Raw genomic sequence first — 15,393 nt, 5'->3', positions numbered from 1 at the left:
ACCCTAGTGTTAATGACATTTTTTGTTATATCAGGCAGAGAGGTGGAAAGAGATGGTGTAAAAATGATCAGTCTTACTCATATTAAGTTTTAAAAGTGAGGCAATCGGGAATGCATGATAGCAGGGAATTAAAGGAAACCTGAGATGAACAGATACCTTTAAAAGAAAAATACCCTCAAAAAGTGTACGCCAAATACAGGCTATTCCTGAAATTTTTGTTGCTCTCCCAAGGCCATTTCATTCTTAAATTTTCATTTTTATCCTGTCTTAAATCCAAGATGGCCGCCATCTGCTTCTGGGTCAGTGTCACTGTGTGTAAAGTTCTCCATCAAATAATGTATGCAGGGACATATATACACTCATATAAAGGATTATTAGGAACACCATACCAACACAGTGTTTGACCCCTTTCACCTTCAGAACTGCCTTAATTCTACGTGGCATGGATTCAACATGGTGCTGAAAGCATTCTTTAGAAATTTTGTCCCATATTGATAGGATAGCATTTTGCAGTTGATAGAGATTTGTGGGATGCACATCCAGGGCACGAAGCCCCCATTCCATCACATCCCAAAGATGCTCTATTGAGATCTGGTGACTGTGGGGGCCATTTTAGTACAGTGAACTCATTGTCATGTTCAAGAAACTAGTTTGAAATGATTCGAACTTTGTGACATGGTGCATTATCCTGCTGGAAGTAGCCATCAGAGGATGGGTACATGGTGGTCATGAAGGGATGGACATGGTCAGAAACAATGCTCAGGTAGCCAGTGGCATTTAAACGATGCCCAATTGGCACTAAGGTGTGCCAATAAAACATCCCCCACACCATTACACCACCAGCAGCCTGCACAGTGGTAAAAAGGCATGATGGATCCATGTTCTCATTCTGTTTACATCAAATTCTGACTTTATTGAGACTCATCAGACCAGGCAACATTTTTCCAGTCTTCAACTGTCCAATTTTGGTGAGCTTGTGCAAATTGTAGCCTCTTTTTCCTATTTGTACTAGAGAGAGATGAGTGGTACCCAGTGGGGTCTTCTGCTGTTGTAGCCCATCTGCCTCAAGGTTGTGCGGGTTGTGCCTTCACAAATGCTTTGCTGCATACCTCGGTTGTAACGAATGGTTATTTCAATCAACGTTGCTCTTCTATCAGCTTGAGTCGGCCCATTCTCCTCTGACCTCTAGCATCAACAAGGCATTTTCGCCCACAGGACTGCCGCATACTGGATGTTTTTACCTTTTCACACTATTTTTTGTAAACCCTAGAAATGGTTGTGCTTGAAAATCACAGTAACTGAGCAGATTGTGAAATACTCAGACCGGCCCATCTGGCACCAACAACCATGCCACGCTCAAAATTGCTTAAATCACCTTTCTTTACCATTCTGACATTCAGTTTGGAGTTCAGGAGATTGTCTTGACCAGGACCACACCCCTAAAAGCATTGAAGCAACTGCCATGTGATTGGTTAATTAGATAACTGCATTAATGAGAAAATGAACAGGTGTTCCTAATAATCCTTTAGGTGAGTGTATATTAGACAAAAAAACCTGCAGACATATACATACAGGCACAATTACTTTTCCTTATTGCTGTAAAACCAAAGACAAGCACAGCTGCTGCTACATTTGATATGTGTACAGCAGAGAGCAGTAGAGCAGTGTCACTGTATGTTCCTGGCTCAGATGGGGAGAGACAAGTGTGTAACTCTAGCAGGAACACTAATTAGCTGGGCAGATATATAAATCTATGTTTTCTGAACTGTTTCTCCCATCACAGGTGTGCATGAAAAAAATGCGCCAGGATAAAAGGGCCCAGTTGGATAACGAAATGGCGCAGGTGGATAACAAAATCTCAATAACGATAAACATCGTTAATGAAATTTGTTAACGATAAATACCATTTTAATACAGACGGGAGTTGATAACGAAAATATATTAATGTTAAAAAACGTTACATAATTCAACAATACAGCTTAACTCAACCTTACTCTCACACAGAACCCACCTCTGGTGGTGCCTAAAACTAACCACTCCCCTGGCTGGTGGTGCCTAACCCTAACCACTCCCCACGGTGGTGCCTAACCCTAACCACCCCCCTGGTGGTTGCTAACCCTAACCACACACCCCCAGTGTTGCCTAACCCTAACCACTCCCCCTGCAGAAACACTCCTTTACACATAGAAATGGTAATATCTTTGATAACGTAAAATCTGTACACACATAATATGAAAAAACTATAACATTGCAAGCGTCTAATACAATAACATACTCCAAAAACTTGAATGTTCTAATGTTGTTAACGATATTTATCGGGCGCCCTATTTTCTACTTTTTTGCCGTATTAACGATAATTGCATTAGAGTCTATGGTGGTGCCCTTTTCTTCCACTAGCTGCTGGCACCCTTTTTTCCTTCTTAGGAATAGGGAGAACACAAGCAGAGAGGGGGTCGGGCTTGAGCAAACTGCACTCACTAATATAGAGCTTACTGATAAAGCAGCCGACTGAGAGCTCAGTCAGTGTTTTTTATAGGGGGGGATTGCAAGCTCACAGGGCAGATCAGAATGAAACAGACAGCAGGGTAAGTGTCTCTTCTTATGTCCCTACTAGTATGTAGTATTAAATAAAGCAGGTTACTTCGTCTCTGGTACACTTTAAGGTCAGGGGCTGAGACCTACAGTTGTGTGTTATCGGCAAAGAAAATGGTATTGAAAGCCAGATTAGTTTATTAAGACACCATGGGCTTGATTCACAAAGCGGTGATAACTCAGTTATCACGCCTAAAAGACTTTAGGCGTGATAAGCCGTGCAAAGCTGAGTTATCACCGATTTGTGCTGCTCTTCGCGCGAAGCGCCGCGCGCGCAAAGTCCCATAGGGCTCAATGGACGATGCGTGCGAAGCACGGTACACTGCGCGCGCAGCGCGGTGCGCTACGCGCGCAAAACTTTGCGCGCGGGAGATCGCGCGAGTTTCTTCTTATCACGCCTAAACTGAGTTTAGGCGTGATAAAGGGCTTTTCACAGGCGTGCAAACACTTTGCACCGCTTTGTGAATCAAGCCCCATGACTGTGCATATAACTGGAAAAAAGAAGCCAAGCCCTGTGGTACCCCAATGGACAGTATATGTGAATAGAATATGTGGTCTGCTTAAAGGGATACTTAAGTCTATTTAAAAAAAAAAGCCAGTTTTACATACCTGGGGCTTCTACTGGCTCCCTGCAGTCGCTCTGTGACTGCGCCAGTACTCTACGATCCTCCAGTCCCCCGCTGCGGCTCATTTTCATTTTCGACAACTGAGCCTGTCACCGGCCATTGTGTCTGCACGGCCCTGTCCCTATGGGCATCAATTGTGAGAGGCTTTCCATGCCACACACACATAAGAACTGCTTTATGTGATAAACTATAGTGCTGGCTGCATGGATGCTGATGCTACAATGAGCCACTGATGCCACTATCATCTGTTTTGAATCATGCTTGAGTTATATGCTTTCACATTACTGTGTGTGCTTTACCGCATGGCTTGCTGCATTACATGACTGCCTGGAGAGGTGCTCTCTGCTACTACACTAATTGCTGACTAACCGCTGAGTTTCTCTGGCTTGCTACAGCTGCTGGACTGTATCCATTTCCCTTGAATTGCATGCACCCGCTAATTTCTGGAATTAATGCTTATCAGATCAAGCGTTCCTCATGGATCATACTGCCTGTTGACAAACTGCATATAGCTTGTTGGCTGACTTTTTTCACCCTGAGCTCAGATGGACGATCAATATTTGCTTTTTATCAGCAGTGAAGCAGATGCATTTGCTCCACGTTTTTTTCTGTGATCCTTTGGGGAGTGGTGGGCTGGCAGTGGGTGGATGTGGGGGTGGGGTGGTCCGTTAGGTGGGGAGGGAGGCAGGTGGGACGAGGGCACATTTTGAATGTGAATTTTATTGGATAATGTTGATTGATAAAGATTTTGTATAGATTTGTTCTGAATCAGCTTGTTGGTGTTTGTTCATTCGGATCATACCCACTTAAGTATATCTCGCAATGTTTGGTGGTTAGAAATATATCAATTTAAAGGATGGGAATAAAGTTTAGATTTTTTTAGTTGAGAAATATATATATTTACATAGAAAGAGGGACAAAGTCCTGAAAGAGGGACAAATGAAGAGGAAAGAGGGACAGAGGGACATGGTTCCCAAAGAGGAACTGTCCCTCTTTTGGAGCTATGCACAGATGAAGACGAATGAGAATAGAGTAAATTACCTTTCCATTTGGCTGTTACAGTAGGAGATACTTAGCCACTTTGGAAAGAGCTGTTTCAGTGAAGTGGTTGGAGTGGAAACCAGACTTGAGTTATTTTTCCTGTAACTCACAGCTCCATCAAAGCTCCTGCATAATGCCTTGATTGAGCTGTTAGAGGATAAATAATTGCTATTACTTTTGCCTTCGGTCGGTCTTGCCACTGCCCAGTTCTTTATCCAGCTGTCAAGATAGAGTTCTGCTGATGAAAGTTTACTTCTGCTTTCTCTGATCAATATATGAAAAAACATGGATAGTTGCTATTCTGAATGTAAAGCTTGCGATCTGTATACAAAGCTGTGTCCAGGCCAGGGCGAGTGACCTCATGTCAGTAAAGCTCCCTCTGACTACTAAGCCTACTGGACCCACTAGGGCTGGACCTACTGATGTCTGCGACAGTTCAACAGACAAGTAGTTGGTGACAGGTTCAGGAAAGAGATCCAGAAAAAGTATACATATTTTTGGAAGCTTCTGTTTGCTAATGGGGGCGTTTACTGAAATTTTGAATATGTTTTTTTTTGTAAAGGCCAGTTTGTTGTTTTAGAACTCAAAAAACGAACACATTCTTAATTTCCTGCTGCGATCCCAAATACTCATGCACTGGACTTGACTATGTTTTCTTTTGTGGGTTTCAGTTCAGAATACATTTTCAAGAAAATTATTTACAAGGAATATGAGCAAAGTTTTTCTAAGCCAATTGGTTCAAAGGTTTCAGGTAAGATCCATTTAAAAATACTGCATGCTTATTTTCAATGTTGGAAGTGTAATTCGTTTTCAGTAATTGACAAAATAACAGTAATCAGTTTTGGCAGAATCGAAAGGACTACTATTGTGAAATGTAATTCTCTTCAAATTGTATGTGTGCTACAAGAGAGTTATACAAATTCACAGAAAGAGAGGAACAACATTAACTTCTGCAATGGCAAGCAGCATTAGTTATCTGATCTTCTTGCAACAATGCATACTGTAAAAAAAACAAAAAAACAAAAAACTTAAAAGTGTACCTTAAGGGGAAAAAGAAAACATTTAGGTCCTGTTCACAGTGGTCAGTTGCGTTGCAGGATAATTCTGCATGTCAACTCGCTGCCCATACAATCCTATGGGCCTGTTCACAGTAACGGGTCATATTATTCTAACTCGCTGCATACAGGCTTTGTATTAAAGTCTATGTCCAGTCTCCATTGCACTTCACAGTCATCATAATGCACAAGTTATGCAACTGACCACTGTGAACCTAGCCTGAATATATACTTACCTCCATGTTCTAGAGGGTCTTTAGACCCTTCCAGGCTACGTCTTTCATCTAGATTCTCTTCCATGTTTTCGCTGTATGAGCCCTTCCTGTCTGCAACTGGGACTAGTTGGAGCCCAGTGTATGTGCAGTACATTCCCCGCATCTCCATGTGTCATGCTCTGGCAAAGGAAGATTTGTAAAGAATGGGTACTGCAAATGCCTAGGGTACTCCTGGCGATGACTGCTACACACAGCCATGCAGGAGTGAGTACAGAGAGGGCCCATGTATGGACAGCCCATGCACCCTGAAGATCTGATCACAGTTCCAAATGGGGATACAGCTGCAAGACAGAGATATGACTGAATGAAAGAAGTAGCCTGGCGGAGTCTGAAAAGAAGACACGACATAGACAAAGCTTCAGTAATCCATTTCCTTAGTCTGCTTTGTTCAGCAAACTGTCTGCAGTATTTATTGTGCATCATCTTTATAAGAGGTTTCCCTCCTTCTGTTCTGATGACAGCCATACAGATCAATGTGATGCAGTGTGTGGCATGTAGTGCTGCTCAGCAAGATTTTGGATATCCGAGTTACCCAGATAATCCGAACTTTTTCCACTATCCGAACTTTGAATAGCAATTCGGATATTTTTTAAAATCCGAATAGACTAACCGAGCAAACTCGGATTTCCCATTTTAAATCCGAAATCCGGGTGGATAGTTAGCTCAGATATCCGAGCAGAAGCTAAAATCACCTTCAATGGCAAAAATTCCTTTCGAAGGCATTCAGGCCTAGAGAGAGAGAGAGAATTTTTTTTGGGGGGGTGGGGTGGGGGGTGTGAATTTATATCCCCACATCATCAGTACGTTTTTCCGTTTAAAAAAAACATGATGCTACATGCCTCATTTACCCTAAAAAACGTTTTAAAAGCAATTTAAAGCCCACTTCTGGTTTTCTACCCGGATATCCGAATCCGGGCAGATATCTGGGATACTGGGTTCGGATATGCGATTCGGATTCGGATTCCAAAATGTCAAACTCTCTGGATTAGATCGGATATCTGGGTATCGGGAACCCGAATTCAATCCAAATTTTGAAAAGGGTTATCCGAGCAGCACTGCTAATGTGGCTACATATACTGAAAGAGCTGACACCCACCCGTTCAACCTCTGCAGCAATGCTGCTTAGACTCATAGGTCTTTTGTAAAAGACAACCTCTGGGTATGTCGATCAACATGTTGAACACTGTTCTTCTTTGGTCGATCCTGGTAGGGCCTGTTCTGAGTGGAACCTGTTCTGTTAAATCAGTGTATGGTCTTGGCCACTGTGCTGCAGCTCAGTTTCAGGGTGTTGCTAATCTTCTTGTAGCCTAGGCCATCTATATGTAAAAAGATTTTAAATCCTCAGACAGTTTGCTGCCCTGAGGTAGCATGTTGAATTTCCAGTGACCAGTATGAGAGAGTGTGAGAGTGATAACAGCAAATTTAACTTACATGTGTCCTTGAATGAAACACTTACAGGTAACATGACCACAGGGAAGGAAAATGTCTACTTGGGTATAATTTTCCCATTCTTCGCTTATTACACCATTTAAATTATGCACCTATAACAATGTATGGCATCAATATTTTATTTGGAAATAAAGGTGCATATTTTCAATTTGTGTCCATCACTATTTACAAGCCCATAATTTAAAAAAATATAGTAATATACTCGCTTGGCATGCATATTAAAAAAAGTTCAGACCCTTAGGTAACTATTTGTTGGTTTTTTTTTTCATTGTAATTTTTGTTTACTTTTTTTTAATTAAACATTTTATTTGGGGTTTTTTTCGGAGTGGGGGAGGTAAACAGGTGATTTTAAATGTAATTGATTGTGTATATTTTTTTTAAAACATTATGTAGATGTAGTTTTACTATTTGGTCACAAGATGGCCTCAGTGATTTTTTGATTTTTTTTTTGTCCTGTAAGCGAGAGCTCTCGCTTACAGGAACTGAAGGGGTGACGTGGGACATAGAAAATTTGCGGCTTTTCAGAGAAAGCCATTGGTTTTTCTTAGGGTGTGGTTAATGACTAACTGATAAAGTTAAACAATTCCAGCTTTCAGATATCTAGTCCCCTTCTTCAGGCATATTTCATGATATTAGCTGAAGTAAAACACTGTGTGCAGGTAAACAGTAAACATGAAGATGACAGTTGTACTGGGATTGTTCATTTTTTTAAATTACCCTTAAAGGGACACTGTAGGGGGGTCAGAGGAAAATGAGTTGATGTTACCCGGGGCTTCTAATGGTCCCCCGCAGACATCCTGTGCCCGTGCAGCCACTCCCCAATGCTCCGGTCCCGCCTCTGGTTCACTTCTGGAATTTCAGACTTTAAAGTCTGAAAACCACTGCGCCTGCGTTGCCATGTCCTCGCTCTCGCTGATGGCACCAGGAGTGTACTGCGCAATTACACAATATGGTCTTTGCCTGCGGAGTACTCTCCTGGTGACATCAGTGGGAGCGAGGACACGGCAACGCAGGCGCAGTGGTTTTCAGACTTTCAAGTCTGAAATTCCAGAAGTGAACCGAAGGCAAGGTCGGAGCATCGGTGAGTGGCTGCACGGGCACAGGATGCCTGCGGGGGACCATTAGAAGCCCCGGGTAACTTCAGCTCATTTTCCCCCAACCCCCCTACAGTATCCCTTTAAGCATAAGTACTTTCAAATCCTGCATGCTTCATCCTGGTTTGCAGAAGAGGTGGGCCACTGGTGTGTCCATTTTACCCTCACTGATGCAGTGATGTATGGTTCATACTTGTTTGCAGTTTTTTGTCCTGTTGATCCTAAATAGATCCCTCTGTAGGGGCATTTCATGCAGAGTATCACTTATACAACATACAATTATTCACAAGAGAATTGGTCTGGTACTGGATAATATTTCTTTTAGTTTGGTACAAAACTTCTGTTGGTTTGGTATTTGTATTTGTCTTGTGCACAAGATATAGGGGCATGACTCACACCTTTTGCTATTGCAGGGTAATGTGACTCTGGTGTTGACAATATATTTCTGATAATCATTTGTTGCAAATTGGAAGGTTGTCTGAAAGCAAGCAGTGGTAAATCAGGAAAAACATCCTTCAGGTGTTTGTCTTTGTGAAGTATTGATTGTAATGCTTTTGATGTGTTCTTCAGTGTCTTTAACCTTGGGTTGTAGGTGACCACTATTGGGACTTGTTTTAAATCTTCAGGTGTATTTCTGAGTTTTAAAGTTGGTCTGTGTTTTTGATCATCACCAATTTGTGGATGATATCCCGGATCTTTGAAAATATTAAATATTGTCTGTAATCTAAACTAATGTTCAGCGCTGCCAGTGGCATAGCTAAGGAGCTGTGGGCCCCGATGCAAGTTTTACAATGGGGCCCCCCAAGCACTCTATACATAACAATTGACACGGCGCACCAAAACCTCCCAGTGGCAACTACAGTGTCAGAGGTGCAAGAAGGGGGATGGGGAACAGCTTGTTAATGATTACCACTATTCAATGTATCTATAGAAGTGATTATTATGAGCACAGAACCAATATAGAGCTAATACTGTAGTTGAAGTAGGGCCCTTTGGGCCCTAGGGCCCTGATGCAGTGGCTACCTCTGCACCCCCTATTGCTACGCCCCTGAGCGCTGCGTAATATGTTGGCCCTTTATAAATACAATAATTAAATAAATATAAGATGTCTGTCTCTGCCCTCTGAGTTAAAACATATGCCTCATAGCCTGCTTGTAAACTATAGATTTTTTTAGTGTGTTCCCAGAGTGGTAAATATGACAGTCGGTTGGTTTACAGTATATGGATGTTTGTAAGATCCGATCTTCTACATAAATTGTGGTATCCAATTTCCAACAGAAAAACACCTGAAGGAATTTTTTCCTGATTTACCACTGCTGGCTTTTAGACAACTTCTCAATTTTCAACAATGATTTTCAGAAATATATTGTCAGCACCTGAAAATCCAGGCACATTACCCTGCATTAACAAAAGGTGTGAGACCTGCTCATATATCTTGTGTAAAAGTCAAATACAAATACAGTGGAATCTTGGTTTGCAAGCATACTTTGTTCTGGAAACATTGCTCATAATCTAAAGCACACTTAAATCAAAGCAAATTTCCGCAAAATGATTAATGGAAACTCAGATGATCAACCCAAAAACATTTACAGAAAACAATTTAATACAAAGAACAGTACTGTAGTGTATAAAGGAAAATTCTAAAAAAGACTTTCACTTTGACAGAATCGTTGCTATCTGTTTGCTCACAACAACCTTTCTTTCGTGTGTGGCTTTAAAGGGGTTCTGTGGCCTTTTTAAAAAACAAAAAGTGGCCCTTACCAGGGGCTTCTACCGGCCCCCTGCAGCTATCAAGTCCCATGCCGTCACTGAAGCCCCCTCCGTTACTCACTGCGGGTCACCTGCCAGTTATTCATCTAACTAGACGAGTAGCACTGCGGCTGTCCTTGCTCCTGCATGCATCATCGGGAGCTTACAGTGCAGGCGCAGTAAAAGAAAACTTCGTACTGCGCCTGCACAGTAAGCTCCGGCAGACGTGAGCAGGAGCACAGCTGCAGTGCTATTCATATAGTTAGACGAATAATTGGCAGGTGACCCGCGGCGAGGAAGGGAGGGGGCTTCAGTGACGGCGTGGGACTTGACAGCAGCAGGGGGCCGGTAGAAGCCCCAGGTAAGTGATACTTTTTGTTTTTTTAAAAAGCCACAGAACTTCTTTAACAAGGAACTTATCCAATAGAAGTTGCTTTTGCCTACTTTTAAGGATTTCATGGAGATGTGACATTGTACAGACCCTACAGTCAGAATAAGTAAAATATTGTAGCGTCAAAGCAAGAAGAACTATTGGCTCAGTTGTGATGACATGACGTGCTTGTATATCAAGCCATTGCTTGCTTATCAAGTCAAATTGCATACATTTTTTTCTTGTCTTGCAAAGTGCCCTTAAACCAAATTACTTGCAATCCAAGGTTTTGTACCAAACTCACAGAAATATCATCAAATACTAAACCAATTCTCATGTAAATCACAAATTTTGTGTACATGATACTCTGCAAGAAATGCCCCTCAAGATTAATCTATGTAAAAGAAACAGGACAAAAACTGAGTACAAAAATGAACAATCACTGCTTTAAAATCAGTGAGTATAAATGGACACATTAGTGGCCCAGTAAAGATGGCTGAACATGTTTGCCGGGAAATGGTTCCCAGCAAATTAGTGCTACATGCGTGCTCGCAAGAAGCATTAACTATATAGGCTGCTTGCGCCATTTTTTGACCCTTCACCCTGAAGTCAGGTGGGACAAGTTGGCAAATTAGATATGATAACCACCGGGCCACTCGCCCCCCTATAATGGTGTAGGGAGAGATGCCAATAGATGGACAGTGAGAGATAGGCTGTTTGTTTGATATTGTGCTGTGCTTGTAGTTTACCAGCTAGGGACCTTTTGAGCAGGGCTGTGGAGTCGGTACAAAAATCCACCGACTCTGACTCCAACTCCTCAGTTTAGGATTCCACCGACTCCGACTCCTCGACTCCGACTCCTCTAATTTGCATATTTCAATCTTGTTGATTGAAAGTATGTAACATGAAATTCGTCTCTTAACTGCCAACTCTTAGGAATTTTAAAAGACAACTGAAGTGAGAAGGATATGAAGACTGCCATATTTATTCCCTTTAGTCATAGACTAAAACTAGTCCTTGGTAAGGGTACTTGTAAAAGGTACAGACCGGAACAAAGAACATCTATCAGGCCCTAGGCAATGTAACTGTGGGTACATGTAAGAGTGATGTGCAGATACTCTGCAGGGGAATAAAGAGATTCTTCCTCTACGACACATTCTTCATGCACAATCTGAACCAGGTTTATGGGTGATAGACAACACCTCTGTGTTCAATGTGCACAACATTCTCAATGGATTCCCTGCAGCTCTGTGGAGAGTGCATATGTAGAGTATAGTACTACTGTGTAACAAAGTAAACTTGAGACAGATGAATTTAAAGTTTATACGTACCTGGGGCTTCCTCCAGCCCCCTCCAGGCTAATTAGTCCCTCGCTGTCCTCCTCCGCCACCTGGATCTTCTACTATGAGTCCAGGTACTTGAGCCAGTCTGGCGTAGTGCGCATTAGTGTTGGGCGAACATCTAGATGTTCGGGTTCGGGCCGAACAGGCCGAACATGGCCGCGATGTTCGGGTGTTCGACCCGAACTCCGAACATAATGGAAGTCAATGGGGACCCGAACTTTTGTGGTTTGTAAAGCCTCCTTACATGCTACATACCCCAAATTTACAGGGTATGTGCACCTTGGGAGTGGGTACAAGAGGAAAAAAAAAATAGCAAAAAGAGCTTATAGTTTTTGAGAAAATCGATTTTAAAGTTTCAAAGGGAAAACTGTCTTTTAAATGCGGGAAATGTCTGTTTTCTTTGCACAGGTAACATGTTTTTTGTCGGCATGCAGTCATAAATGTAATACATATAAGAGGTTCCAGGAAAAGGGACCGGTAACGCTAACCCAGCAGCAGCACACGTGATGGAACAGGAGGAGGCGCAGGAGGAGAAGGCCACGCTTTGTGAGACACAACAACCCCGGCCTTGCATGAGGGCAAGAAGCGTGCGGATAGCATGCTTTGTACCGCCATGCAGTCATAAATGTAATAAAGATAAGAGGTTCCATAAACAGGGACCGGCAACGCTAACCCAGCAGCAGCAGCAGCAGCACACGTGATGGAACAGGAGGAGACGCAGGAGGAGAAGGCCACGCTTTGTGAGACACAACAACCCAGGCCTTGCATGAGGACAAAAAGCGTGCAGATAGCATGCTTTTTACCGCCATGCAGTCATAAATGTAATAAAGATAAGTGGTTCAATAAACAGGGACCACGCGGCAACGCTAACCCAGCAGCAGCAGACGTGATGGAACAGGAGGAGGCGCAGGAGGAGAAGGCCACGCTTTGTGAGACACAACAACCCAGGCCTTGCATGAGGGCAAGAAGCGTGCGGATAGCATGCTTTGTACCGCCATGCAGTCATAAATGTAATAAAGATAAGTGGTTCAATAAACAGGGACCACGCGGCAACGCTAACCCAGCAGCAGCAGACGTGATGGAACAGGAGGAGGCGCAGGAGGAGAAGGCCATGCTTTGTGAGACACAACAACCCAGGCCTTGCATGAGGGCAAGAAGCGTGCGGATAGCATGCTTTGTACCGCCATGCAGTCATAAATGTAATAAAGATAAGTGGTTCAATAAACAGGGACCACGCGGCAACGCTAACCCAGCAGCAGCAGACGTGATGGAACAGGAGGAGGCGCAGGAGGAGAAGGCCACGCTTTGTGAGACACAACAACCCAGGCCTTGCATGAGGGCAAGAAGCGTGCGGATAGCATGCTTTGTACCGCCATGCAGTCATAAATGTAATAAAGATAAGTGGTTCAATAAACAGGGACCACGCGGCAACGCTAACCCAGCAGCAGCAGACGTGATGGAACAGGAGGAGGCGCAGGAGGAGAATGCCACGCTTTGTGAGACACAACAACCCAGGCCTTGCATGAGGGCAAGAAGCGTGCGGATAGCATGCTTTGTACCGCCATGCAGTCATAAATGTAATAAAGATAAGTGGTTCAATAAACAGGGACCACGCGGCAACGCTAACCCAGCAGCAGCAGACGTGATGGAACAGGAGCAGGCGCAGGAGGAGAAGGCCACGGTTTTTGAGACACAACAACCCAGGCCTTGCATGAGGACAAAAAGCGTGCGGATATAGCAGCAATTCTTTTTGCCGCCATGCAGTCATAAATGTAATACAGATGAGAGGTTCAATAAACAGGGACCGGAAACGCTACACCATCCCAGATGTTCATTGGTCATGTTACTTGGTTGGGGTCCTGGAGTGTTGCGTAGTCATTTCCAATCCAGGATTGATTCATTTTAATTTGAGTCAGACGGTCTGCATTTTCTGTAGAGAGGCGGATACGCCGATCTGTGACGATGCCTCCGGCAGCACTGAAACAGCGTTCCGACATAACGCTGGCTGCCGGGCAAGCCAGCACCTCTATTGCGTACATTGCCAGTTCGTGCCAGGTGTCTAGCTTCGATACCCAATAGTTGAAGGTTGCAGATGGATTGTTCGACACAGCTACGTCATCTGACATGTAGTCCTTGACCATCTTCTCCAGGCGATCGGTGTTGGAGGTGGATCTGCACGCTTGCTGTTCAGTGGGCTGCTGCTGCATGGGTGTCAGAAAATTTTCCCACTCCAAGGACACTGCCGATACCGTTCCCTTTTGGGTACTAGCTGCGGCTTGCGTTGTTTGCTGCCCTCCTGGTCGTCCTGGGTTTGCGGAAGTCATTCTGTCTGCGTACAACTGGCTAGAGGAGGGGGAGGATGTCAATCTCCTCTCTAAAGTCTCCACAAGGGCCTGCTGGTATTCTTCCATTTTGACCTGTCTGACTCTTTCTTCAAGCAGTTTTGGAACATTGTGTTTGTACCGTGGATCCAGAAGGGTATAAACCCAGTAATTGGTGTTGTCCAGAATGCGCACAATGCGTGGGTCACGTTCAATGCAGTCTAGCATGAATTGAGCCATGTGTGCCAGAGTCCTACCAGAATCCTCATCATCCTCTTGTGAGCGTTGTGATAGTTGTTGTGATGCATCATAGTCGTCACCTTCCTCCTGGTCTGCTTCTGCTGACCATTCGCGTTGAATTGTGGAAGTCCAACGTGCACCGCTCTGGCCCTCGTCAGTGGTGGCATGAAATTCCTGCTCCAACTCCAGCTGTTCCTCCTCCTCTTCTTCGTCATAGCTGCTGGGGCCAGCGTTCCCTGAGGCGGATGGCCTGATGTTGGTACCATCACGCTGATCGTTTTCTCCTTCAGATTCCCCCAGTTGCATCATGACAGCTGTTTCCTTGATTTTTAACATCGACCTCTTCAGTAAACACAGCAGTGGTATGGTAATGCTGACTGAAGAGTTGTCACTGCTCACAAGCAACGTGGATTGCTCAAAATTTTGGAGGACTTGGCAGAGGTCCAACATGTTGGCCCAATCGGATCCACAGAAGCTTGGCAGCTGGCCGGATGTGCCTCGGTACTGCGCCGTCATGTACTGGACCACTGCACTCTTCTGCTCGCAAAAGCGGGCTAGCATGTGCAGCGTAGAATTCCAGCGCGTAGGGACATCACACAGCAAGCGATGGTGGGGGAGATTGAAGCGCTCCTGCATCTTGGCGAGTGCCCCCGAAGCAGTACTGGAATTTCTACAATGTTTGGCCACTCGACGCACCTTCAACAGAAGATCGGCCACGCCTGGGTATGTCCTCAGGAACCGCTGAACTACTAGGTTCATCACGTGCGCCAGGCAAGGGATGTGTGTCAGCTTAGCCAACCTTAAAGCGCGAATGAGATTACTCCCATTATCACACACAACCATGCCCGGTTTCAGGTCCAGCGGTGCCAGCCACAAATCCGTCTGTTCCTTTATTCCCCTCCAAATTTCCTCCCCTGTGTGCTGCTTATCCCCAAGGCAGATTAGCTTCAGCAACGCTTGCTGACGCATGCCAACAGCTGTGCTGCACTGCTTCCACGATCCTACTGCTGCTGGGTTAGCGTTTCCGGATGAGGTACAGCTTTGAGATGCGTTGGAGGAGAAGGAGTCAGAGAGGTAGGTGCTGCTGTTGTTATCCAGTGGGAGGGACGACGGTGCAGCTGTTTGTGGCGTGGGCAACACCCGTGCCGTAGCAGGTGAGGAATCGCTGCCAGGCTCCACAAGGTTCACCCAGTGCGCGGTAAGGGAGATGTATCGACCCTGGCCGAACGCACTCGTCC

The 15,393-nt window shown here is 44.4% G+C and overlaps 1 protein-coding gene across 1 annotated transcript in view; it reads left to right on the top strand.

The window, feature by feature from the left end:
* Positions 1-15,393, top strand: part of F5 (coagulation factor V) — a 485,541-nt gene that overhangs the window by 14,584 nt on the left and 455,564 nt on the right. Inside the window, exon 2 of the mRNA XM_068269820.1 lies at positions 4,931-5,010. Coding sequence (XP_068125921.1) covers positions 4,931-5,010 — 80 coding nt within the window. The remainder of the gene's footprint in view (positions 1-4,930; positions 5,011-15,393) is intronic.

This window comes from Hyperolius riggenbachi, chromosome 2, assembly GCF_040937935.1.
Source record: "Hyperolius riggenbachi isolate aHypRig1 chromosome 2, aHypRig1.pri, whole genome shotgun sequence".
Lineage (NCBI taxonomy): Eukaryota > Metazoa > Chordata > Amphibia > Anura > Hyperoliidae > Hyperolius > Hyperolius riggenbachi.
This window is presented reverse-complemented; position numbering and strand designations above follow the sequence as displayed.